Here is a 26,463-nt window from a genome sequence, read left to right on the forward strand (position 1 = left end):
AGCACATAATTTATATTACTGTGTATAGTCACAGATATCTATTCTAATACGGATTTGTATGTGAAACTATAATCTTACTTATTGTTGTTTATGGTCTGTGTCTCTTGCTGGAATGTCAGCTCCATGAGGTCAAGGAAGAATTTCCAGCACATGGCCCATGTCAAATGAATATTTTTGGCCACCTGAGTCTCAGTCTTCCCATCTGTAGGATGGGTGTGCCATGTGGAGGCACCCACACGTTCCGCTTTCTTTTCCCACCCCGCAGAGCACGGCTCCCGGAATTCCACAGCCCAGGCTTACAGTTTCCTATATTCTGGGCGCTGGTGCCCACCACGTGCACCCGGCACTGGCCAGACAGAACTACCACCCCCAGCATGCCGCGCGCATTTGGGCCGTACTACAATCTGTAGGGGCATCTGGGTCTGAAACGGGCACCAGCAACGCGGGAGCAGGGACTGACGCCCCTTTAGCAAATCATCTGTGGTACATCCCAGACCCGGGGTTCTCCAAGGCCCCGCGCTTCCGAGCTCCGCGCAAACTCTGGGTTCTCTTGTACCACGGAGGTGGTTTGCTCTTCCGTTGCCCCGTGGCTTCAGCTCATCTTAGGCAGAAAGGCGAGTCTTCCGCCCGGCGCAGGGGGTAAGCTGGAGCACTGTGCCCCCAACTGTCTGGACAGCATTTGGAGGAGGGTGCTTCCCTAATTCCAACTTCGGGGATCCCCTAATGGGCGTATTTGGAGCCTCTGGGCCTGGGGTGATATTTAGGGGGCGTCTGCTTTTGAGGAGACCCTTAGGGGGTGCCGTTTGGGGACTCCGGGGTGGGATTTGGGAGTCTGTTTGGGAGAGCACCCCTCTGAGGCAGGGTTTGCAGGGCTTTGGGGAGATTCTCAGGGTTCGTGTATGGGCACCCTTGTCTGTGGAGCAGGATGTGGGTTATTCTTCAAGGGGAAAAGCAAAGTTTGAGGTTACTAAAGTCAAGGCGGGACCGGAGGAGGGCTTATTTCAGGACGGGGTCCTGGTGACAGTGCGAACAATCGGGACCGACGTGGCATTGTGGAGGTGTCAGGCCTTTGTGAACTCTGGTTCTGTGATGAGGTCGTCCCGGCGCCTGGAGGCTCAGGACTGCCAGGCTGGACACGTCGGGGGCCCACAAGTTTCTAAGGGAGAGGAGCGTCCCAGCTCAGGCTGGGGAAGGGACGCCGGAGCCCCGCTCTTCCAGAGCGGACGCGGCACCACCCTGCCCATGTTGGTCGCGGCTTTATTCATTATTCATAAGGAGGTGGGGCTGTGGTGGGAGGCAGTTTTTTGCCTCTTTCACACCTGGTCCGCTAAAGGTAACGGCTTGCGAATTATTCACGAGGGGGCGGATCAGCGTGCTGAAGGGGCGTTCTGAAGTCTGCCGCGCAAACTAGAGTTCATTGATAATTCGCAAAAGTAAGTAGCGCCTTGAGTTTTTGTGACTTTTCTAGGGGCTCCGTGCTTAATTCACGCGGAGCGTGGCTTTTGCAGCTTCATCTGTATAATCTGAGGTTAGCTTTCCCTTACAGGTACCAGGGTTAAAATCTGGCGTCTATCGAAGGGATGTGGCTTCCTACATTGTTCGTTTCTTATAGCCCGGTAGTCCCAGATAATCAGCCGAGGCTCTGGATTCAAATCCCATCGATCCTTTTCAGTTGTGTGATCTTTGGCAAATAGTTCTGTGAGCCTGAATAATGGGTATGAAGATAATGATAAGATAGCTTATACTCATTTAGCCACTTAGCGCATTTCATCTTCACGACAATCCTAGGGGGTAGGTTATTATTACCCCACTTTATAGATGAGGAGACTGGGACACAGAAAGGCTAAGTAATTTGCCTAAGATCACACAATTAGTGAATGGGTGGGCCTGGATTCAAACTGGGGTGTAGTTCCACAATCTGTAGTTTTAACCAGATGCCATCATGTCTCCCCAGCCCACCCCCTGCCGCCATTTAATAGTACTACTACTAATATAACATTTAGTATGTGCCAGGCACTGGTCTAAACCCTTTGTACATATTTCTTCATTTAAACTCCATCACAAGGTAAGTTGCTGTTGTTACTCCTATTTTATGGATGGGGAAACAGTGGCCCAAGTTGGCGGTTTCTCTAGTGTCTGGGTATGCCCTCACTCATAACAAATTTTATATTAATATAAATATATATTTACATATCTTAACATACTATCTTTATATTAATGTATAATATTTTAAAAATTTAACAGTGCCTTGTGCCAGCACTGTTCTGAGGCTCATCCCATAATTCATATTCTCTCATTTTCTTTTTCTTTTTTCTTTTTTTTTTTTTTTTTGAGACAGTTTCACTCTTGTTGCCCAGGCTGGAGTGCAATGGCATGATCTTGGCTCACTGCAACCTCTGCCTCCCGGGTTCAAGCGATTCTACTGTCTCAGCCTCCGGAGTAGCTGAGATTACAGGTGCCCGCCACCAAGCCCAGCTAATTTTTGTATTTTTAGTAGAGACAGGGTTTCACCATGTTGGCCAGGCTGGTCTCGAACTTTTGACCTCAGGTGATCCACCTGCCTCAGCCTCCCAAAGTGCTGGGATTACAGGCATGATCTGATTTTCGTAATAACACATCTCTGGGAGGTGGATGGGCTCTATTACTATCCTCATTTTTACAGTTGTGGAAACTGAGGCACCTGCCAAAGAGATGTGAGTTAGGGTTTGATTGGACCAAGACAGCCCTGGTTCCTAAGGGGGAGAATGGGGGAAGGCATGTAGAGGGGAGGCGGGGACAGGGAGTACACTCCCCCTGGGTTTCTTGGTGGCACTGCAGCATCATCTTTCATTATTCATGGACAGGAAGGCGTGGTCACTTTGCATTGGCTACATCATCATAATGCCTATTTGCTGGGCAGGGCAGTCTTGAGTGTTTCTTTGCCTTATGCATAATTCATTATTGGGTGGGACGTTTCTTGTCCTCTCTGAGTTTCCAGGTTGAGCTACTGCAGCAGCGTAATTCATTATTCAGAACCTGGGAGAGTGTGTTTTCCCTGCAGTAGCCCCATTTCCGTGCTTACAGTGTATTAGACGCAGCAAAAGGCGGGCATGCCCCTTTTATTCCAACCCACTGGGCCTCATGCATTATTCATTAATAAGTTGTGGCCTTGGTCTCCTTGGCTTCCGGGCCGCTGAAAGAGCATCATTATTCATGAATGGGGGTGTGTGGCTTCCATGTTTTAACATCTGCTTTCTGGCTGCTGGTTGATAGTCTACCAACCATCCAACTTCATGCATAACTTATAATCAGGAAGCGTGGCCTTAATGGTTTTTCTCCGCTTCCATGACAGCCTGGCCGCAACAATTCATTCATTATTCACATACCGTAAGGCTTGGCCTCTGTTTTACCTGTTTTCTTTGTTATTGCCACAATGGCCACCAGGTGGTGCTGTTCCACTTCTAACCGAAGGAATCGCAACCGGGTTGGGAACTTCATGCATGATTCATAAGTAGGCGAGGCCCGCTTGCATCCGGGTTTCTGGGGGTGGGGCCCAAGGTTTTGTTCCGGCCTCACGCTCACCGGCCGCCATCTTGTGTCGGCGGCTCTGCTCGAGGAGGTGGTGGGGACAACCACAACCACAACGGCCGGGGGAGGAGAACGCGGCAGCGGCGATTCTAGGCGGCCCAGGCGGCGGGGAGGAGGAGGAGAAGGAGGAGGGTGGCGGCCGGGCTTGGCTTCGGCTCCTTGAGGAGTTGGCGGCGGCGCGACCCGGGGAACCGGCATTGGTAAAAATTCGGTGTTTCACTGCGCCTCGCCCGGGGCAGGGGTTTCGGGGAGGCACTAGAGGGGCCTGAGCCAGCGCTGAGCCAGACTGCTGTCGGGGCGGGCCGCGGTGACTCCGGCGCCAGGAATCAGCGGAGTAGGGAGGGGGAGCTAATCCTGGGGCGGGGCCGATTTTTCCCGGCCAGCACTACCCCGGCTCCCTCTGATTCCAAAATCTGACCTTGGGTTCGGACCCCCAGGATGTGCTTTTAGAGACTCAGGCCCAACATCACTAGTCTGGGACCCAATCCCGTCCCGAACCTTATGTGTCAGATCAGAACTCTACCTAGTCTCCAATAGAGATTTACGGGGATCAGCATTGCTGACCAAAGCTCCTCACCATTAAAGACCGGCCCCAGAATCTCCTTTGAGACACCTCCTAGCTTCTCAGTATTTGTCCTTCCAAGATGGGCTAGACCTCGAAGGGGTCCATAGGCCCTTTATCTCTGTAAGAGAGCCCTCTTTAGCATTTTCCTTCAGACCCCCGATCCCACACACATGCTAGCTGCGCTTAGAGCTTCCAAGGGGACTAGACCCTGTGAAAGGCCATTCGGGCCTGGCCTTTGTGTCGGGGACCCCTCTTCACACCTCAGATCTCCTAACCCCTCCCTGGTCCTAGTGTCTTCCATTGGAGACTCCTCTGCCCCGTAGTTCTACTCAGAGACTCGTCTTAGCATCTGCCTTGAGAGACTCCTTCAATTCCTAGACTCTATTCTTAGACACTTTATCTACTTTTACAGAATTTCTCCTTTTTCTTACTCCCAGTATTCAGAGACTACTACTGAGAGGCCTCAGCATCTTCCCCATCAGACACTTTTAACCCCGAGTCTTCCAGGGCACCAGATACCAGGGAGGAACTGTTCGGATGCATAATCCTCCATCAAAGAGCCCTTGCGAGCCTTTGCTCTTGCAGACCGGGTTGGCTTCTAGCCCCTTCCATCAGAGACTCGCCTCCCCAACCCCACCCTAGACCCAGTCTCTGCCTTCAAAAGTCAACCCGGGTTCTAGCTGCTTTTTTCACAGATCCCTTATCCTCACATCAGGCCCAAGAATCTGCCCTCAGATCCTTTCAAGGTCCCTAACATCTGCAGTCAGGGGCGTTCAGCTTCTGCTTTCAGCCTTCTTGGACCCCAGGATCGTCAGATGTCCCTTCCCCCCACAGGCCCTCTTTTTCTTTTTCTTTTTCTTTTTCTTTTTTTTTTTTTTTTTTGAGATGGAGTTGTTCACTGTGTCACCCAGGCTGGAGTGCAGTGTGACTTACTGCAACCTCCACCTCCTGGGTTCAAGCAATTCTCCTGTCTCAGCCTCCCAAGTAGCTGGAATTACAGGCATGTGCCACCACGCCCGGCTAATTTTTTGTGTTTTTAGTAAAGACGGGGTTTCACCACGTTGCCCAGACTGGTCTCGAACTACTGTCCTCAGGTAATCTCGCCCTTGGCCTTCCAAAGTGCTAGGATTACAGGCATTAGCCACCGCGCCCAGCTATGGCCCTCATGTTTTCTACCGCAGTAGAAAACCCCCTTCTCAGCATCTACCTTCAGCACCTCCATGGGGTCCTACATAATTGGTCAGAGAAACCCAACCCCATTTGGGGACCTAGCCAGTGTTTGCTTACTAATCTTTTTAAGGCCTGAGCTGTCTGGGCTCAGCTTCCCTTTTCCACCCCCTCAGAGCAGCTGTGATACCTAGCATGTCCAGTCAGATTGACACAGGGCCTTTGTGTTCCATTAGAAACCTTTCTCAGCCCCTCACCATCCACCCTCACAGCCTCCTGGGACTCTATAGTAGGAATGTCAGATACACCTCTTCTCTTGCATGTCCCTATTATTTTTGGTTAAAGATGTCTCTCTGCTACCAGCATCTGTCTCCAGAGACCTCCAGAGCCTCAACATCCTCCTGATGTAGACTACCCCTCCCCCTAGATCCCAGCATCTTCCTGCTGCCTCCTCAGACTCTAGAATCCCCCAGCCATTCCCTTTGCAGCTTCCATGGGGCCCAGCAACTGTCCTCCTACCTCCTTGCAGCCTATGGGGGCCTCCATTGCAATTTTTCAGCCCTTCAGAAGATCCTTTTCCAGAGATCTGGATTTGAGTATTTTTCCTAACACCCTGATCCAGTCCTTTCCCTCCCAGGACTTCTAATATCTCCTTTGTCATTTGTCTCAGAGCCTCCTTGTGCTTAGACAGCCACTTCTGATTCTCCTCTCACATTCCCAAGGACTTCTCAGTTAACCCCTCCCGGAAAGCTTGACATGCCCCAGCCCCCCTTCTTTATGCCCTGGCCTCTCCATCCTGCTAACCTGCCTCCCCTCGCACCTCCAAGACTCCTCCCTCAAACTCTCTGGTTTGGGAATAAAAGCTTGAAAATCTTCAGTTTGGAGACTCAAATGTGTTCAGAAACGAAGCCACAGTTCAGCTTTGTCAAACAGTTCACAGTATATATGTTACAATGGAGGCCTCAGCAAATGTTGAGGGAGGAAGGGTGTAGATTATTTTTCTGCTGGGGGTGGGGGGTCTTTAGCTCCTCTCCAGAGTCTGTCCCAGACTTCTGCTTGCCTTGAGACAGGGCTGTTCCAAACCTTGGCAGTCGAAGTCCAGTTGAACAGTCATCTGAAACTTCTTAGCCCCTCGCTGCCTGAACTAGGGGTCCAGAGGTGAAATGTCCAGATATTAAAGTGCTCTGTAGCCCTGGGTCATCTCCGATTTATGGAGTGAGGAGATGGTGTGTCCCAAGCAAACTGACCAATGACAAGGCAAGGAGATAACTAAGCAATGGAGGCCACTACAGGTGCCCAGGGAGGAACTCACATCCTCAGGTCAGTGAGTTCTGACCACAGACCTTGGCTTCTTTAACCCTGCCAGCAGCCCCTTGAAGACAGTTTCGTTTGCCCCAGCTTTTTGGAGAAATTGAGGCTCAGAGGAAATGAGATCGCTACCCCAGGTCAGAAAGTCAGTAAATGGAAAATACGGTTCACTTTTGTCTCTACTAACTTACCAAGCTTCTTGCTACTCAGGTTGGCTCTTAGCATTCCCAGCAACTCAGCTGGCTATTTCAGGGGCTCCAGCCAGCCTTCTGCCTCCCCTCATCTCCCATTCCTTAGCCCTCTGGACTAGGCCCTGAGCCCAGGGGTGATCAGCATACAGTTCCCCACCAGCTGCATGCCTCTGGACGAGTGAGTGGGGTTCTCTGAGCCTTTGTTTTCTCATTTATGATTTGGGCATAGGGTTATCTGGGTCATGGGGATTGTTAAGATTAGACAAAGCCCTTTCCTCTTTGATTGACATGCAGTATGCTCTTGGTAGATAGTAGGGAGCTCTTGTCATTGTGGTTGGTGCTAGTGACAGGTGCCAAGATGGAATTTCAGGTACATTGGGATACTTAGTGTCATAAAAGTCTCTGTAGGAGGACCTATGTGATCAGAGGACTCAGTGGCTAGAGGAGCACTGGGAGTGAGGGGAAGTGACTCTGGGTCCTGCCATCTCTAGCATCTGGATGCAGTCACCCCCACCACTAGATTTCACTTCCACTGTATTCTGTCTCTGGGACCTAGCAGGTGACCCTGGGCAAGTTGCTTGATCTCGTGAGCTCATGTTTTCTCATTTGTCCGGCAAGGATGCTAAATTCTGCCTTGCTGGGTCAGGGTCATGGTGGGGATGAAACGTGATAACACAAGGAAGCAGCTTGGGCTTCAGAGTCAGCAGATCCTGGTCTGATCCCAGCTTAGCTACGATGTGGGAACTTCGGTCACTGAACGTCCCTGAGTGAATTTTTTCCCTTCACTGTAAGTTGTAGGGGGTATTATTAATAGCAGTCCAAACCCCACAGGAGTACCCTGAGGACAGAGTGACAGAAGGCTTAGAGAAGTGCTTACTATGCATCTGACACAGGGAGGACTCCTAATAAATTTGTTACTCATTGATCATTGTAGTTAACCTGTTTAAGGGGCTCCACATGCAGATGAGGCTTGGGACGTGTGTGTTTTCTCTTTCTGCAACCTCTTGTATTGGTCTGTGTTGGTTTTCCCCTCCCAAAGCTGGGACAGGGTTGGGCTCTATAAAACTTTTCTCCCTGAACCTGTCTGGGGACTGGGTTCTCAGCAAGTTACTGCTCCTGCCATCGTGCCACCCTGATGGATGTCCAAGCCTCGCGCTTCCCTCCTGCACTCTCCCTTCCCTCACCATCCCTGGGATTAAGGGAGAGGAGAATGGCTGCTTATTACTGTCTACCTACTCTGTGCCAGGCCCTTTGCTCTGTGCTATTTATCATCTCAACAGCCCCATGGGGAAGGTAAGTGGTATTATCACCCCTGTTTTATAGGTGAGAAAACTGAGGCCCATGGGGGTTAATTATTACTGTTAATAAGTGGCAGGCAAGATTTGAAGCCAGGTCTGTCCTGAATCCACTTCCTCTGACCGCTGTACAAGTGTATTCTTGTCAATTCCTTTCACTCCAGGATTGGAGTCTCTCCCTCATTATCCTTGGCTGAGAAGAAGTAAATGGCTTAGTGGTCAGCAGTGTGGATTTGCAAATCAGACCACCTGGGTTCAGATCTTAGCTCTGACAGCTGTGTTACCCTGGGCAAGTCCTCACCTTTCTGTGCCTGTCCCCTCTTTTCTGTAAGATGGGGGTAATAATACTTACGTCTTCCTTTCCCCCACAGTTGCTACTAACAGAAAAACGGTACCCACGTGCCCCAGGCTCACCTCTGACCTTCCTTTTCCCTTCCAGATGTCCAGCTCGCCGCTGTCCAAGAAACGTCGCGTGTCTGGGCCTGATCCAAAGCCGGGTTCTAACTGCTCCCCCGCCCAGTCCGTGTTGTCCAAAGTGCCCTCGGTGCCAACCAACGTGAGTGTCCTCTCCCTGGAGACTGGCAGGCAAGGTGGTGGGTGGGAAAGTCTATCCGTACTCCGCTCCTGTGTGTCTCCCTGAACTTGTTCTTCCCTCTGTCCCTAGGGAATGGCCAAGAACGGCAGTGAAGCAGACATAGATGAGGGCCTTTACTCCCGGCAGCTGTGAGTAGGGCCAAGCCTGGGCTGAGGGGTGGAATGGGGCATTGAGAGGATAGGTTTGGGTGGGGCAAGCCCTGACCTGGAATACCCCCTAACCTGGCAGGTACGTGTTGGGCCATGAGGCAATGAAGCGGCTCCAGACATCCAGTGTCCTGGTATCAGGCCTTCGAGGCCTGGGCGTGGAGATCGCTAAGAACATCATCCTTGGTGGGGTCAAGGCTGTCACCCTACATGACCAGGGCACTGCCCAGTGGGCTGATCTTTCCTCCCAGGTACCTCTTCCCCGCCTCTTTCTCCTTCCCGAGGCAGCACCTTTCCAGGCGACACAGCCATTTCACCTCTTCCCCTACTGCATCCCCTTCCAGTTCTACTTGCGAGAGGAGGACATCGGTAAAAACCGGGCCGAGGTATCACAGCCCCGCCTCGCTGAGCTCAACAGCTACGTGCCTGTCACTGCCTACACTGGACCCCTCGTTGAGGACTTCCTTAGTGGCTTCCAGGTATCTTGGGGTACCACTCAGCCTTCTGCCCATTTCTCGTTTATTCAGTAGTGTTCAATACTGATTTAATGGGTCAGCCTGAATGCCAGATTTTGTGCTGGAGGACTAGAGGATGCGGGCAGCAGCCTTTAGCTCCTGGTCCTCCCTGCGTTTTCAAATGGTACAGCATAGTGGTTGTGGGCACAGACTCTGGAGCTAGACTGCCTTACGGCGGGTCTCCAGCTCTGCTAGTGTGACTTCAAGCACGTTGCTTCATCTCCTGTACCTTAGTTTTCCTGTTTGTGGTCCGTGTGTGGTAGCAGCACTGGCCTCATGGACTTGTTGTAAGGGTTAATTAAGCACGTGGAATTGTAGCTGGCACATGATGAGGACTCGATGGGTGTTTGTTAATTAAAAAGTACGGGCCAGAAAGAGGTACTCTGAGAGCTGAGAGTCGGCCCTGAGGGATCCCAGGTTTCCAGGGCACTACAGCTAAATCCTGATGGAGGAGTAGGAGCTCACTGGATGGGGAAGGATGGATATTCAGGCAGAGAGCAAAATCCCAAAGATCATGGCGGGGCAGGCGTTGTCTTGAGAATTGGAAGCAGGTGGGTGTGGTAGGAGTGAGCTCAGACTTTGGCTGGAGACAGAGTTTTACTCCGGTGTCTCACAGGGCATGGCAGGCTCCTGTAGGCAGACAGCAGTGGGTGTTCGTCAGATAATGAGTCAGCTCTTCCATACTCCATCCTCCCAGCTACCTCTTCACCTTTTCTGGTCTAGTCCAGAGATTCATTTTTGACCCCCACAGAGTCTGATAAACAGTAGGTGCTGTGTGTCTGTGAAAAAAAATTGGCAAAGCCTGGGTATGTCTGGAAGGCTGCCTGAGTCCTCCACACCAGCCCTCCACCATTTTCTCCCCTTCACCCCAGTGCGGGGCCTGAGCCTCCATCTCTCCACAGGTGGTGGTCCTCACCAACACCCCCCTGGAGGACCAGCTGCGAGTGGGTGAGTTTTGTCATAGCCGTGGCATCAAGCTGGTGGTGGCAGACACACGGGGCCTATTTGGGTGAGTGCCGGCCTGCACCCCTCCCTGTCGCCTTTTCCCCTAATTCCTACCAGGCTCAGGCCAAGACCCCCAGGCTCTCCCTGCCCTCATCCCTCCACAGCTACCCAGGTTTTGGGTTCTGTGTGTTCATCTCCACCCATGTGGCACAAGTACCGTCTTACATCCCAGCAGTGATAGGCTGAGTTTGCTCAGAAAGTTTTCACTACTATCTTGAGGGACCTGTGGGGCCTGTATGTGTGTGGGAGTCAGTCACCAGCCTATTGCCTCCCTCTACAGGCAGCTCTTCTGTGACTTTGGAGAGGAAATGATCCTCACAGATTCTAATGGGGAGCAGCCGCTCAGTGCTATGGTTTCTATGGTTACCAAGGTAAGGAGACCAGCCCTACAGCTCCTGGCAGACAGGTGGGCTGTGGTATTCCTTCCTGTCTGCTCTTGGTACGCTGGGCCTGTTTCTGAGACTCACTTTTCCTTTAACCAGGACAACCCCGGTGTGGTTACCTGCCTGGATGAGGCCCGACACGGGTTTGAGAGTGGGGACTTTGTCTCCTTTTCAGAAGTACAGGGCATGGTTGAACTCAACGGAAATCAGCCCATGGAGATCAAAGTCCTGGGTGAGCTGGGACCATGAGGGAAGCAGAGGGGAGGTAGGAGATATGTTCCTGGGTTCTGGCCAGGAAGTTGAAGGGATAAAACATGGCCCTGCGTTCGGAGTGAGGGGAGACACATCCTGGTGTTTGAGATGAACTACAGACAGAATCCCGTGGGGTCCAACAAGAGCTGGTGTGCATGGGGGAGAGGCGCTGTGTTCGAACTATTCCTGGGAGTAATGCATGCCTGGTATCTGAGCTGACGGGGGGAAAGGTGTCTGGTGTTTGAACAGGGCAGATCAAAGGATCTACTTGTGTGTGAGCTGATTTGGATGAGGAGCAGAGAAGGTCTTCCTGTGTAGACTTAGGGCCAGGGTCACAGGGTCTCATGGAGTCTGAGCTGGGTCTGGGGCACAGGAGAGATGGTTTCTGAAGTCCAAGTGGAGCCTGGGGTGGGGGGAGATGGCTTCTGATGTCTGAGCTGAGTTGGGGGCGGGGGGGTTCCTTATCTTGCAGGAGTTGTGGATTTTAAGGAGAATGGGTAGACTGACAGCTCTCTTCCTGCCCTCTGTAGGTCCTTACACCTTTAGCATCTGTGACACCTCCAACTTCTCCGATTATATTCGTGGAGGCATCGTCAGTCAGGTCAAAGTACCTAAGAAGATTAGCTTTGTGAGTGTGTCGATGGGAGCATTGGGCTGTGGTGGGTGGTTCTAGGCATTCCTGAGTTCTCCATTCCTGTCTTCTGGTTCTGATGGACCTCCCCCTTCCCCCGCCACAGAAATCCCTGGTGGCCTCACTGGCAGAACCCGACTTTGTGATGACGGATTTCGGCAAGTTTTCTCGCCCTGCCCAGCTGCACATTGGCTTCCAGGCCCTGCACCAGTTCTGTGCTCAGCATGGCCGGCCACCTCGGCCCCGCAATGAGGTGGGTGGGTGGGCAGGCAAGCCAGCCAGTGCGGACGGGCCTGGTACTGAAGGCCCACCATGCCTCTCTGCCTGCCCACACTCCCTCCCCTCACTGTGGCCTGACAGGTCCTCTCTTGGTTCTTTCTGGCCCACCAGGAGGATGCAACAGAACTGGTGGCCCTAGCACAGGCTGTGAATGCTCGAGCCCTGCCAGCAGTACAGCAAGGGAACCTGGACGAAGACCTTATCCGGAAGCTGGCATATGTGGCTGCTGGGGATCTGGCACCCATAAATGCCTTCATTGGGGGCTTGGCTGCCCAGGAAGTCATGAAGGTCAGCTTGGGTGGGGAGAGGCAAGGTTGGGGTAGGCCAGGTGCCTCCCTGACTCCATCAGTTGCTCTCCATCTGTGTCAGGGCCCTGTTAATCACTGACCACCCCTTCTCTCCTTTCCCGTCTCCAGGCCTGCTCTGGGAAGTTTATGCCTATCATGCAGTGGCTGTACTTTGATGCCCTTGAGTGTCTCCCTGAGGACAAAGAGGCCCTCACAGAGGACAAGTGCCTTCCGGTATGTGGGTGGGACTTGTGTGGAGGACATCATTGGGGGCATTTCTGGGGAGGCCTCTCTCTGACTCTCCTCCCTTCGCATTCCTTAGCACCACAGTCGTTATGACGGGCAGGTGGCTGTGTTTGGCTCAGACCTGCAAGAGAAGCTGGGCAAACAGAAGTACTTCCTGGTGAGTGGTCCCCTTGGATGCCTGCTCCCCTCACCTCGGCCTCTGGCCATCTCCCCTCAGGCTTCCTTCGGCATGCCACCCATGGTGCATTGCCTTTGCCGTTCTCCTTACGTTGAGGGAAAGCCCAGTGCATCCCTCTGTTTCCTCCTCTGGTGCCTCTTTCCTCACATGACTGTGTGTCATTTCTTAGACTCCTGGGCCCTTAAGATGTGGTATTAGTCCCTCTCCTCATCTCAGGGGAGTAAGAGGTGATGGGCAGCTTCGCACTAACCTGCATCATCCTGACCAGCCTCTGTCTTTTTGGTTGCCTCTTAGGTGGGTGCAGGGGCCATTGGCTGTGAGCTGCTCAAGAACTTTGCCATGATTGGGCTGGGCTGTGGGGAGGGTGGAGAAATTGTCATTACAGACATGGACACCATTGAGAAGTCAAATCTGAACCGACAGTTTCTTTTCCGGCCCTGGGATGTCACGGTGAGTAGGGTAGGAGTGGGGGCTTTGTCATGTCACTTTCTTCCTTTTTTTATTTTTTCTTTTTGAGACGGAATTTCACTCTTGTTGCCCAGACTAGAGTGCAGTGGCATGATCTCGGCTCACTGCAACCTCCATCCTCCTGGGTTCAAGCGATTCTTCTGCCTCAGCTTTCCTAGTAGCTAGGATTACAGGCATGCACCACCAAGCCTAGCTAATTTTTGTATTTTTAGTAGAGACGGGGTTTTTCCATGTTGGGCAAGCTGGTCTCAAACTCCTCACCTTGTGATCCACCCGCCTTGGCCTCCCGAAGTGCTGAGATTATAGGCGTGAGCCACCGCGCCCATCTCCCTCCATTTTCTTGTTCCCTTTTTGTTTTTGTTTTTGCCTTCACCTCTTCTTCATACTGGTTGAGATGGTATGTCCGGGGTCCTCAGAACCACTCTCAAGCTCAGTTCACCAAGAGAATGGAACAGGATTCAGCATATATTCGTGGTTGTGGCTATGTTTTATTATAGCAAAAGGATACAGAGCAAAATCAGCAAAGGGAAAAAGCTGGTGGGGTGAAGTCTGGGGGAGGTGGGAGCAGGTCTCTAGGAGTCTCCTCCCAGTGGAAGTTATACAAGGCGGCCTTTATTTCCCCAGTAGCAACAGTAACTACAGTAATAGAAACGAAGTATAACAAGACATGAAATATTGCCAACCAGGAAAGCTTTTTACACTTAGCACCGATACTTTTACTTGAGGCTGGTTATGTAGGTGCCCCCTGCCTGGCACATACCAAAATTTCCAGACTCCTAGAAGGAAAAAAGTGTTCAGCATAAACTGTATTGTTTGCATGAACAGTTTAGGCACAGTGAACCACTGACAGCAGGTAGGGAGTGGTGGGAACCTTCCTGAATTCCAAGTTCCCAGACTCCAGCCAAGGGCCGACCTTGGAAGCAGCATTTTCAAGAGTTGCAGTTTCAGTCTCCTAGGCTTACACTTCTGTGCATATATGGAAACTGGGTTGGTTATACAGGGATCTCTGAGAAACCTTCTCTAGGGAACAGTGTCACTTTTGCTTACCCAGGATTTATTCTCCCTTTCATTTATTCACCAAATAGTTACCGAGGTGCTGTTTTAGGTATTGGGTATACCAAGGAATAAAGCAAGATTCTTGGAGGGGAGGAGAATGGACAGCAAACAATAGATAACAATCCGATCGTGAGGTATATAGTTAATGTTGGTGACGAGTGCTCCTCAGAGGAAACAGCAAAAACCAGATCAGGGAAGTCAGGGAGTCAGGGAGGATGGTTTGTAGTATTGATGATGACGGTGGTTAAGGAAGGTCTGAGCTCTGCAAAGACCTCGAGGATATGAGGGACTAGAGCGCCCTCTGCTGCGGAAGAGCCCACGCGAAGATTCTGAGGGGGGAGAGGTCAGGAAACCAACTCATTTTACCCTAAGTGGAGGTGGGATCCAGGGGAGGATTCTGAGCAGAGGAGGGACAAGCCCAACTTGGGCTTTGAAAGGATCCTGCTTGTCTGTGTGCCAGCATCCTGGTGGTGGGTGGGGGGATCTACATCAATCCTGGGTGCTATTACCTGAAAAAATAGTAAATGTTAGGCAAAAGAACAGGTGTCTGGCCCATTGTCTCCAGTCTGTTCCTGTCCACAGCTTCCCTTTCCACTGAGCCCCGCCATATGCAACATAGTCCTGGCCATGTGGCATTGTCACAGACCATCTCTCCTGCTCAACCAGGGAACCTCGTGACTCAAGGCCTGGGTCTTCCCCAGCATTAAGTAAATCAGTCTTAGGTGGACAGCTGTTTATAGATGTTTGGGCCAGGCGCAGTGGCTCGTGCCTGTAATCCCAACTCTTTGTGGGGCTGAGGTCTTTGAGTTCCAAGACTGCCCTGGGCAACATGACAAAACCCTTTCTCTACCAAAAACTAAAATGTTAGCCAGGCATGGTGGCATGCACCTGCGGGCCCAGCTACTCGGGAGGCCGACGTGGGAGGATCGCTGGAGCCTGGGAAGTCGAGGCTGCAGTGAGCCATGATCACACCACTGCACTCCAGCCTGTGTAATGAAGAGAGACCCTGTCTCCAAAAAAAAAAATAAAGATGTTTGTTGGGTGAACGCACAAATAAGTGAGCTCTGTTCCCCTGTCCCCACTCTGGAACTGTACTTTCTTACCCCTTTAGAAATTAAAGTCTGACACGGCCGCTGCAGCTGTGCGCCAGATGAATCCACATATCCGGGTGACAAGCCACCAGAACCGTGTGGGTCCTGACACGGAGCGCATCTATGATGACGATTTTTTCCAGAACCTAGATGGCGTGGCTAATGCCCTGGACAACGTGGATGCCCGTGAGTTTGGAGGCGGGTGAGGAGGTCAAGGGCAAAGCTGTGTGTGTTTGGGTGTGTATGTACCGAGAGGGATGTCTCTCTTCCTGTTCTCTCCTGACGTTCCTTTCCTGGCTCTTCTGTGTCCTCCCCACAGGCATGTACATGGACCGCCGCTGTGTCTACTACCGGAAGCCACTGCTAGAGTCAGGTACACTGGGCACCAAGGGCAACGTGCAGGTGGTGATCCCCTTCCTGACAGAGTCGTACAGCTCCAGCCAGGACCCACCTGAGAAGTCCATCCCCATCTGTACCCTGAAGAACTTCCCTAATGCCATCGAGCACACCCTGCAGGTGATCAGCTGTGGGGGAAGGGAAAGAAGCCAGGCATCTGGCCGGGCCGCTGCCTCTTGGCCCCCAGGCCCTTGCCTTGCCTTGCCTTCAGATGTTGCATGCCTAAGTGTAAAATGTGCCTTTTCTCCAAGCCTCCCTCCTTTACTTCCTACAAGGCAGCCTAGGTTTCTAGAATGACTCATTCCTTTTTCACTTTTATTTTGAAATTTTTTTCAACACACAGACAAATATTAAGAATATTATGATGAATACTCAAATACCAATTCTCACCTGCATTTAACAATGCTTAATGTTTTGCCACATTTCCTTCTTAGATTTATATAGATTTTTCTTTGTGCCTAAATGTGTCACAGACATCACAATCCTTTACTCCCTACTATTTCAGTGCCTCTGCCAAGTGAGGATATGTTCCTATAGAACAGGGTTGGAGCTTCAGCAGCTACTGACATTTGGGGCTGGATATTTCTTTGTCATGGGACGGGGCGGGGGGTGGGGGTTGCCCTGTGCACTATAGGATGTTTCTTAGCATTCCTGACTTCTGCCCACTAGATGCCAATAGCACTCCCCCTCCATCATGACATCTTAAAATGTCTCCAGATATTGCCAGATGTCCCCAGAGGTGCCACATCACTCCCAGTTGAGAACTACTTCTGTCTAACCAAAACATCATCTTCATGCTGAACAAAATTAGCAATAATTTCTTACTATCTCTTCCAGTTATCTATTTGTCTCTAATACTCAGTCCATATTCAGGTTTTCCCCAGCTGTTGCTCAAAATGAGTTTAATAGCTGGTTTGTCAGGATGATTCTGTGTGTATGGTATATGTACCTGCAGAACAGTGCATATAACATCTAGCTCGGGGGTATCCAATCACTTGGCTTCCCTGGGCTACTCTGGAAGAAGAAGAATTGTCTCAGGCCACGCATAAAATATACTAACACTAACGATAGCTGATGAGCTGAAAAAAAAAGAAAAAAAAAAAAAAAAAAAAAAAAAAAAGGTCCGTGCATGAATCTCATAATGTTTTAAGAAAGTTTACAGATTTGTGCTGGGCACCATTCAGAGCCGTCTTGGGCGGCATATGGGCTACAGGTGAGTCAAGTTTGATCTAGCTGAAGTTTCACAAAGTGAATACACAGGTGACTAGCACCTGGGCCAAGAAACAGACCTAGGGATTACTATTGTGCTGTCAGAATAATTCTTAGTACAGTGTTTGAGGCCAAACCATTTAGAATAGTAGGAGTCTGAGGGTCGGAACAAAACAGGGAAGAGGAAAAAAAAACCAGCTCCATCTGTCACTTTCCCTTCTGACCCTGCGGTTCCAGGTGGATATGTTTGTATTTGTGCACCCACCAAAGTCTTACTAGGTCATTTGTAACCTTGAACTTAACCTCTCTGTGCCTCAGATTCCTGCTCTGTAAACTGGGAATGACAGTAGTATCTACTTCACAGGGCTATTGTGAGCCACCGGGCATTTACTGTGTACCTGGCACTGTTTTAAACAAGCTTTAAATATGTATGTATTTGCTCATTTATTCCTAGCAACCCCATGAAGTAGGTATTACTGTTGTAACATCTGTTATGGAGATGACGAACAGAGGTAAAGATGTTACCCTATGTGCCTGAAGTCACAAAACTAGGTAGTATGCGCACAGCTGAAATCTAAACCTGAATTTCCAACATTTGTACACTCCAAACCACCACACTAATTTAGACTGCAAACTGTCTTAGGAATTCTCAGAGGCCAGAAGCTCTGTCTTGTTTGCTATTTTATTTTTGGAGACAGGATCTCACTCTGTCACTCAGGTTGGAGTGCATTGGCACAATTCATAGCTCACTGCAACCTTGAACTCCTGGGAAGTGTGTATATGTTCCCATTATATTGACCAGACAGGTTGCAAACTCCTGGGCTCAAGAGATCCACCTGCCTCAGCCTCAAAAAGTGCTGGGATTACATGTGTGAGCCGCTGTGTCCAGCCTCTGTCTTGTTTTCTGCCGAGTCCTCAGGGCCTGGATAGGGATCATTTGTGATTTGGTCTGAGTTTTTTTTTTTTTCTTTTTTAAAAATTATGGTAAGATACACTTAACTGAAGTTTTTCTTTTTTATGAAGGTATAACATGTCTAGAATAAGCCTATTTTTAGGCTGGGCATGGTGGCTCACACCTCTGATCTCAGCACTCAGGAGACCAAGATGTGAGGACTGGTTGAGCCCAGGAGTTCAAGACCAGCCTGGGCAATATAGCAAGGCCCTGTCTCTACAACAAATTTTTTTTTTTTTTTTTTTTTTGAGATGGAGTTTCGCTCTTGTTACCCAGGCTGGAGTGCAATGGTGCGATCTCGGCTCACCGCAGCCTCTACCTCCTGGGTGCAGGCAATTCTCCTGTCTCAGCCTCCTGAGTAGCTGGGATTACAGGCATGCGCCACCATGCCCAGCTAATTTTTAGTATTTTTAGTAGAGACGGGGTTTCACCATGTTGACCAGGATGGTCTTGATCTCTTGACCTCGTGATCCACCCGCCTCAGCCTCCCAAAGTGCTGGGATTACAGGCTTGAGCCACCGCGCCCGGCTACAACAAATTTAAAAATTAGCCAGGTGTGGTGGCATGTGCCTGTGGTCCCAGCTACTCAGGAGGCTGAGGTGGGAGGATCGTTTAAGCCTGGGAGGTCAAGGCTACTGTGAGCCATGATTGCACTGCTACATTCCAGCTTGGGTGACAGAACGAGACTTTGTCTCAAACAAAACAAAACAGTTTTCCACATGTGCATAGCACTATTGTAACTGCTGCGCAGATAAAGTTCATTGGCTTGGCTTTTTCTTTTTCTTTTTTTCGAGATGGAGTCTTGCTTTGTTGCCCAGGGTGGAGTGCAGTGGGACAGTCTCACTGCAAACTCCACCCCCTGGGTTCAAGCAATTCTCCTGCCTCAGCCTCCTAAGTAGCTGGGATTACAGGCAATGCGCCACCACGGCCGGCTAATTTTTGTATTTTTAGTAGAGACAGGGTTTCACCATGTTGACCAGGCTGGTCTTGAACACCTGACCTCAAGTGATCTGCCCACTTCAGCCTCCCAAAGTGCTGGGATTACAGGCATGAGCCACCAGGCCTGACCTTTTGTTTTCTTTTCTTTTCTTTTCTTTTCTTTTTTTTTTTTTTTTTTTTTTTTTTTTTTGAGACGGAGTTTTGCTCTGTTGCCCAGGCTAGAGTACATTAGTGTGATCTCAGCTCACTGCAACCTCCGCCTTCCAGGTTCAAGCAATTCTCCTGCCTCAGGCTCCTGAGTAGCTGGGATTACAGGTGTCTGCCATCATGCCTGGCTAATTTTTGTATTTTTAGTAGAGACAGGGTTTCACCATGTTGGTCAGGCTGGTTTCGAATTCATGAACTCAGGTGATCCACCCCCTCAGCTTCCTGAAGTGCTAGGATTGCAGGTGTGAGCCACTGTACCCAGCCTGGTTTTTCAGTTCAGGTGGGGGGCTGGGGAAGGCTGGGGAGCTTCCCCACTTCAGATCAGCTGTGTGCCACCTCCTTGCTTTATTCACTGATGATCTTTCTAATGTCTTCAGAAACCCATTTTGTCAACTGTGGCCACATGTAATCCGTTTTTTGTTTCTGCAGTGGGCTCGGGATGAGTTTGAAGGCCTCTTCAAGCAGCCAGCAGAAAATGTCAACCAGTACCTCACGTGAGTAACTCGAGTGCCCTCTTGCCCTGTCCCTCCACCAGTCAGGGCATCCTGCCTGCTTTCCTCATCACAGTAACACTTGGCACCAGGTACACTTTTCACATGAATGAGTGGCTGCTCGGGCCTCTTGCCGTTAGGGGTCGAAACTAGTTTTCCATGGAGAAAATAAGATTGCTCTGGAGCCCATTCCTGAGGCTGACGTGTAATCCTGCCCTCTGTCCTCTTCAATTCATGCTAGAGACCCCAAGTTTGTGGAGCGAACACTGCGGCTGGCAGGCACCCAGCCCTTGGAGGTACTGGAGGCTGTGCAGCGCAGTCTGGTGCTGCAGCGACCACAGACCTGGGCTGACTGCGTGACCTGGGCCTGCCACCACTGGCACACCCAGTACTCAAACAACATCCGGCAGCTGCTGCACAACTTCCCTCCTGACCAGGTAATTCCCATTTCTTGGGTCCATTTGGCAGAATGTGTTTCCCTGAAATGGGAGCCTGCTGTGGGCTCTCAGTGTGGGTCCTCAGTCCAGCTGTGGCAGGTGCCCTGAGGCATGGGGATCTGAGAAAAGTGATTGAGCCTGACCTGCTTCTTTCCCACCCTAGTGCCTTTGAGCAAGAGGCTTGGTCGCTGTTTCCCTCAACCGTGGTGTGGACTGAGTCATACCTAATTCCCCGTCAGGGCTGTAGGGAGTGTGGAGGAGAAATTCTGGAGTTGAGAGCACAGGAATCAATGTGGGTTCAAATCCGAACTCGAACTTAGGCAAATCACATAACTTCTCTCTGTACCTCAGTTTCCTCATCTGTGAAGTAGAAATAATAGTAATCTACCTCATGGGGGGTTTGGGGAGGATTCACTGGTATTTATTAATATGAAGTTAGTACAATGCCCTGTAATCCATGAGAATTTGTTAAATGATGGGCTGTCTAGCACAAAATGCCTACCCAGGGATTGGTAATCGTTCTTTCAGCCTGATCTCTGGTTCAACCTGTGGGACCCTACAGTTGGGGTCATTTGTGGTTGACTCCAGTCCCCATCGAGTACCCAACTCAAGATAGTGAGTTAGGGGCACCTCTGGGGCCTGGGTGAAGCGTCAAGATTGTCAGAGAGGCCTTCACTCTCAGGTCCCATTCTCAAAAAGCTCTTCATCCCTTATAGCTCACCAGCTCGGGAGCCCCATTCTGGTCTGGGCCCAAACGCTGTCCGCACCCGCTCACCTTTGACGTCAACAACGTAAGTCTCCTCTCTGGGATCTCCTGGGGTCAGGTGGAGGGTGAGTAGGTGGGAAGGAGGTGGCGGCTCCCCACTAAAGGACTATGTGCTCACCCTTCCCTGCCCTGCCTTCTCCTAGCCCCTGCATCTGGACTATGTGATGGCTGCTGCCAACCTGTTTGCCCAGACCTATGGGCTGACAGGCTCTCAGGACCGAGCTGCTGTGGCCACACTCCTGCAGTCTGTGCAGGTCCCTGAATTCACCCCCAAATCTGGCGTCAAGATCCACGTTTCTGACCAGGAGCTGCAGAGCGCCAATGCCTCTGTTGGTGAGGGTGTTTGGCCAGTTGGCCAGGAGTCATCCCCACATGTCCCCGGCCTAGTCCAGCGTCCCCACCAGCCCTGTACCCCTGGCTCTGCTCTGCTCTGTGACCCAAGGCCTGAGGTTTACCCATACTTTCGTTTGAGCCTCCCTTTGACATGAAGAGGGTCGGTTGGGGCAGATTATTTCCCTCCCTCCTTCCCACTCTGGCGCTCAGGAGAACTTGCTGTTTTACTCTTGCCCTGTGTATTTCCCTGAGTTTTGTTTTTTCTTCTGTTTCTTCTTGATCTGTTCATCTAGGAGGTTTGATCTCCACCAGCGGTCTCTCTCCCTTGATACCTTCCTGCCTTGTCTTCTTCCAGATCCGCCCTGATCTGTACATCTACCCCCATGTTTCTCTGTATGCGTCTTCACCCTCCATAGTATGGGGCTGCAGTTTACTGACACCCTCCTCCCAACCCCCATCTACATATTTTTCCATTGCCCTTCCCTTCTGTATATAATGCTTCTGTAGCTCTGTAACACCCCCTACATTTACCTTCCTTGTATCTCCCCTGTCTTCCTCTCCATAAATCTCTTCCCATTTCCCCTTCCATGGTCTCTTATCTTCCTTCTGAAATATCTACTTCATGTTCCTCTATGTATGTCTTTCAATCTTTCCTTCCATATCTCTCATCACCTTCATATATTTCCTCCATTTTCCTCCTCCCACCTGTCTTGCCCTCTGTATATACCCCTACTCTCCCCCTTTTATATCTTCTCCATCTCCCCCTCTATCTCTCCTCTGTGTCCATATCTATACATTTCCCCCAATTTCCCCTCCATATATCTTTTTTACTCCCCTTTTCTTCCCTGTGTGTTCTATCTTGCTCTACACCTTTCTTCCAAAGATCTTTACGTCTCCCATCTTGATTTCTCCATCTCCACTTTATCCCAACATCTTCATTTCCGTTCCTTAGTGTCTTTAGAGGTTTCTCTTGGTAGCCTCAGCTCTTAGTCTCTGTTTTTCGGGTCTGTACTCTGTTCTGCTCTACCTCTCCTCCTTGCCCCTTTTCTCTCCCAGGATGTCTCTCCTTTCCAAATCCGTTTTCTACCTGAATACCTTTTGCCGCACCCTGGGCTCCCATTTCCACCTCGGACCTTAGCCTGGGACCGAAAGGGCTGACAGTGTTCCTCTCTTCATGCAGATGACAGCCGTCTAGAGGAGCTCAAAGCCACTCTGCCCAGCCCAGACAAGCTCCCTGGATTCAAGATGTACCCCATCGACTTTGAGAAGGTATGGGATGGGGGCCCAGGACAGGAAAGGAGGATGGGCAAAGCATAGACAGGCTGGAGAAAACAGAAGGAGTATCTGGTGCCAGCCCCAGGCCTTTGTGGGGTTCATATCATGGACCTGCCACGTGGCTTTGAATGAGTAGGTGTTCCCAGCCATTCCTTTGTGATCTGGGAGAGTCCAGCAGGCAGTTGGAGTAGACGATACACATCTTCTTTATCAGCTCCTCTCCCCACTGCCTTCACACCCTCCCCACTCATAACAGGATGATGACAGCAACTTTCATATGGATTTCATCGTGGCTGCATCCAACCTCCGGGCAGAAAACTATGACATTCCTCCTGCAGACCGGCATAAGGTGAGGGGAATCTAGACCTGATGTTCGCCCTTCTCCAGGTTTGAGTTACCCAAATGCAGCCCCTCTGTAGACCCTGAGGCTCTTGTACTTAACTACTGCCCTCTTTTGTCTCTTCCTGTCTCTCAGAGCAAGCTGATTGCAGGGAAGATCATCCCAGCCATTGCCACAACCACAGCAGCCGTGGTTGGCCTTGTGTGTCTGGAGTTATACAAGGTTGTACAGGGGCACCGACAGCTTGACTCCTACAAGAATGGTTTCCTCAACTTGGCCCTGCCTTTCTTTGGTTTCTCTGAACCCCTTGCTGCACCACGTCACCAGGTGGGGGCCTGCATCAGAAGGGGGGTTTGGGTGAGGTGTGTCTGTGTAGATCTGGTTCTAATTTGCATCATACCCTGTTACCAGGGTGAGGGTTTCTATGTGTACCTACCCCTTTTATGCATCCCTTTTTCATTTCTTCATTAATCACATTGTTTGAGTACATGGGAAAAGATGGGATATTTGAATTGTGCCCTGGGAGATTATTAGTAACTACATGATAATGGCATCCAAAATGTATTGGGTACTTCTACATTTAAGTGTTTTGCTTGCTTCATTCATGAATTCACTCAAATATTTATTGAGCACCTGTTATGTGCAGGAACTCTTTTAAGTTACAGTCCTCCAGTAGATTATATAAATAACCTATTAAATTATTTTGGAATCAAAAAAGGATAAAAAGAGGCCAGGTGCGGTAGCTCACACCTGTAATTCCAGCACTTTGGGAGGCCAAGCTGGGTGGATCACCTGAGGTTCAAGGTTCGAGACCAACCTGACCAACATGGAGAAACCCCATTTCTGCTAAAAATACAAAATTAGCTGGGCGTGGTGCTGCATGCCTGCAGTCCCAGCTACTCGGTAGGCTGAGGCAGGATAATCACTTGAACTCTAGCCTGGGCAAAAAGAACGAAACTCTGTCTCAAAAAAAAAAAAAAAAAAACATTAGCCTGGCATGGTGGTGGGCACCTGTAATCCCAGCTTCTGAGGAGGCTGAGGCAGGAGAATCACTTCAACCCAGGAGGTGGAGGTTGCAGTGAGCTGAGATCGCGCCATTGCACTCCAGCCTGGGCAACAAGAGTGAAACTCCATCTCAAAAAAAAAAAAAGGGTAAGACTTGAGAATACCAGGGGGCAAGGGGATGTGTTTGAAATTTTGTGTGGGATGGTCGGAAAAGGCCTTGCTGAAAAGATGACATTTGAGATTGGACTTGGAGGTGAGGGGACAAACTGTGCAGGCTTGGTGGTGAGTGGGGACACATTCCAGGCAGAGGGACCAGTTCTTGAAAGGGGTGTGCCTGGCATGTTGGGGGAATTCAAAGTCTGCAGTGAGTGTGAGATTGAGGAGGGTAGGAGACAAGAAGAAAACAGAATTTTCAGTGCTTAGGGTGAGATGGGAGCCACAAGAGGATTTTGAACAAAAGGGGGTTGTGATCTGACTGAACATGTCTGCGTGGGGGTGAGGGGGATGGAGACAGATGGGAGCTGGACCCTCTGGGATGGTCTCCCATCTTATTCTCCCCTCTTTGTCCTGCAGTACTATAACCAAGAGTGGACACTGTGGGATCGCTTTGAGGTACAAGGGCTGCAGCCTAATGGTGAGGAGATGACCCTCAAACAGTTCCTCGACTACTTTAAGGTAAGGCCCCTCCCTCACTCTCACCGAACCTCAGCGGGCAGGGTGTGCAAGGTGACTTGCTGGCCTGTTCACCCCCATGACACTGCTGTTCCCTTTTCCTCTCCAGACAGAGCACAAATTAGAGATCACCATGCTGTCCCAGGGTGTGTCCATGCTCTATTCCTTCTTCATGCCAGCCGCCAAGCTCAAGGAACGGTTGGATCAGCCGTGAGTTGGCCACTAACCAGGCTGGGGAAGGCCCTGTATGGGTTGGGGAGCCTCAACGCCCAGCTGTCACAGTGCGGTGCACTTCCCCCACTTACCTGCCCGTCCTCTCTTGCTTTCTGCCTTCCTGACCCTATACCCCCAACCCCCTATCCCCAGGATGACAGAGATTGTGAGCCGTGTGTCGAAGCGAAAGCTGGGCCGCCATGTGCGGGCGCTGGTGCTTGAGCTGTGCTGCAACGACGAGAGCGGCGAGGATGTCGAGGTTCCCTACGTCCGATACACCATCCGCTGACCCCCATCTGCTCCTCTAGGCCGGCCCTCGTCCACCCCTCTCCACACCCCTTCCAACCCAGGGTTCTCATTTGGCTTCTGGCAGTGACCCAGCTAGCCAAGCCTGGTATTCGTTCATCATCCCCCTACCTGAACCCCTCTTGCCACTGCCTTCTACCCTGTTTGAAACCTGAATCCTAATAAAGAAGTAATAACCCTCATGTTGCCTCCCCTGCTGGTTCCAGGGAAGGGAGGGACTTTCTCGAGCTATCTGGTTCAGATGGTAACTCAGAGGGCTCAGCCTCACCACACCTGCCAGTTTTCTGGGCAAAGAAAATGTAATTGCCACCTCTTCCTGCCCTCTCTGCCTAGGAAGAAACGGAGACACCAGTGAGGCCATAGTGAGCAGGTACTTGGGTCCATGTGACTATTAATTTGAGCTGGGTTCAAATCTTGCCTGCTCCACGTCCTAACTCTCTGCTCTGTGAAGAGGAAAGTTATGGTGACCAGGCTGCTAGGGCATGGTCAGCATGCCTTATGTCCTTATGGCAGATCCCCTCCCACCTGGCTTGAAGCACTGAGACCCTGGACAGGCCTTTGTATAGGTCATGGTTTCCAGCACCAGGAATGCTATGGTGTTCTTAGTGCAACTTCCTTGCTGCAGGGGTGTCTTAAACAGCTCTGCTGGTCTGAGGAATGCCAGTGCCTGCAGGCAAACTTCGTGATTTTCATGGAAAATGTGGCTGAGAATATCTGTAGAGGAAAAGCCCCTTGCCTGCCTTATACGCTGCCCTCCTCAGCCCCAGGTCCGCCTGTATTCCCCTTGAGGATCTTTGGCCTCCTACCTTGGAGAAGACAGCTGGCTGTGGGGACTCGGGAGTATTCTTCGCTTAGAGCAGGTAGCAGGAGGCTTGACACCAGCCCCACCAGGATTGCAGAACTGCCATGCTCTGTCGTTGGTCTTGGCTGTGTGCTCCAGACAGTTGAAAGCACCAGTCTGACCAGTGCCACATCTTGGCCTTCGTCTATTGTAGTGGCTCCTGGTGGCTGAGGAGTCCATTCATACTTCTGTCCCTCAACTAACCAAACATCAGTTCATCTACCCTACTTCAGAAACAAGATGCCTCACTCTTCTACCCTGTTCCTGAACTGGCTTGATTCCCATCACAGCCTGTGCCCACATCTGCTGCCTCCTGTGCCAGTTCCTGGTCCCAGGCACAGTATATGCCCTTGCCCACCTCCTCCTGACCATTTTATTTTCTTGGCCTTGCCTGCTTGGGTGATCTCATCCTTCCACAGTTTCTTCCCCACTAGGACATTGAGGACAGAGGCACTTTCCCTTTGGTGTCTAGTGGTGATGCTGTCAAGTGGAACGTTTTTCCCACCACAGGCACTTTCCCATTATTGCTCTAGAGTACTCTAGACACTCCACACTGCAGTCCACTGGCCATACCACTACAGACAGCAGTTGAGGCTTTAACACAACTGTTATTGTCTTTCTCCAGTATGCCAGCTCCTTTGCAGACACTCCAGACACTTGTTCACTGCACCTCCCCCATTACAGCTCCATTTGTTCCCCACCACAATTCCTGGATCTCCTTGACATCTTCTTCATACCTGACACCCTTCTCCATCAAAACCAGCTTTTGAGTCACGCATGAATCCTGGTTGCATCTTAGTCATTTCCCCTCCACCTGATTCCATTTAATTCTGCGGTTTGTCTACCACTGTAACAC

The 26,463-nt window shown here is 50.7% G+C and overlaps 1 protein-coding gene across 2 annotated transcripts; it reads left to right on the top strand.

Moving 5' to 3' along the window:
- Nucleotides 1-513: 513 nt before the first annotated feature.
- On the top strand, nucleotides 514-24,948 carry UBA1 (ubiquitin like modifier activating enzyme 1). 2 transcript variants are annotated; one of them, XM_003939493.4, is made up of 26 exons: nucleotides 514-639; nucleotides 8,533-8,649; nucleotides 8,758-8,816; nucleotides 8,917-9,085; nucleotides 9,179-9,313; nucleotides 10,252-10,358; nucleotides 10,635-10,725; nucleotides 10,837-10,969; nucleotides 11,520-11,617; nucleotides 11,727-11,873; nucleotides 12,011-12,187; nucleotides 12,316-12,420; nucleotides 12,509-12,589; nucleotides 12,905-13,060; nucleotides 15,246-15,411; nucleotides 15,545-15,741; nucleotides 19,358-19,422; nucleotides 19,661-19,856; nucleotides 20,573-20,647; nucleotides 20,766-20,955; nucleotides 22,136-22,224; nucleotides 22,487-22,579; nucleotides 22,706-22,897; nucleotides 24,149-24,250; nucleotides 24,357-24,457; nucleotides 24,614-24,948. In XM_003939493.4, exons 2-26 carry the CDS (start codon nucleotides 8,533-8,535, stop codon nucleotides 24,747-24,749), a joined length of 3,177 nt encoding a protein of 1,058 aa, XP_003939542.3. In that variant the 5' UTR covers nucleotides 514-639; the 3' UTR covers nucleotides 24,750-24,948. The 2 variants fall into 2 exon arrangements, with proteins under 2 accessions (XP_003939542.3, XP_003939541.3); XM_003939492.4 differs by lacking the exon at nucleotides 514-639 and adding an exon at nucleotides 3,544-3,767.
- Nucleotides 24,949-26,463: the final 1,515 nt, after the last annotated feature.

The sequence above is a fragment of the Saimiri boliviensis genome, chromosome X (assembly GCF_048565385.1).
Source record: "Saimiri boliviensis isolate mSaiBol1 chromosome X, mSaiBol1.pri, whole genome shotgun sequence".
NCBI lineage: Eukaryota > Metazoa > Chordata > Mammalia > Primates > Cebidae > Saimiri > Saimiri boliviensis.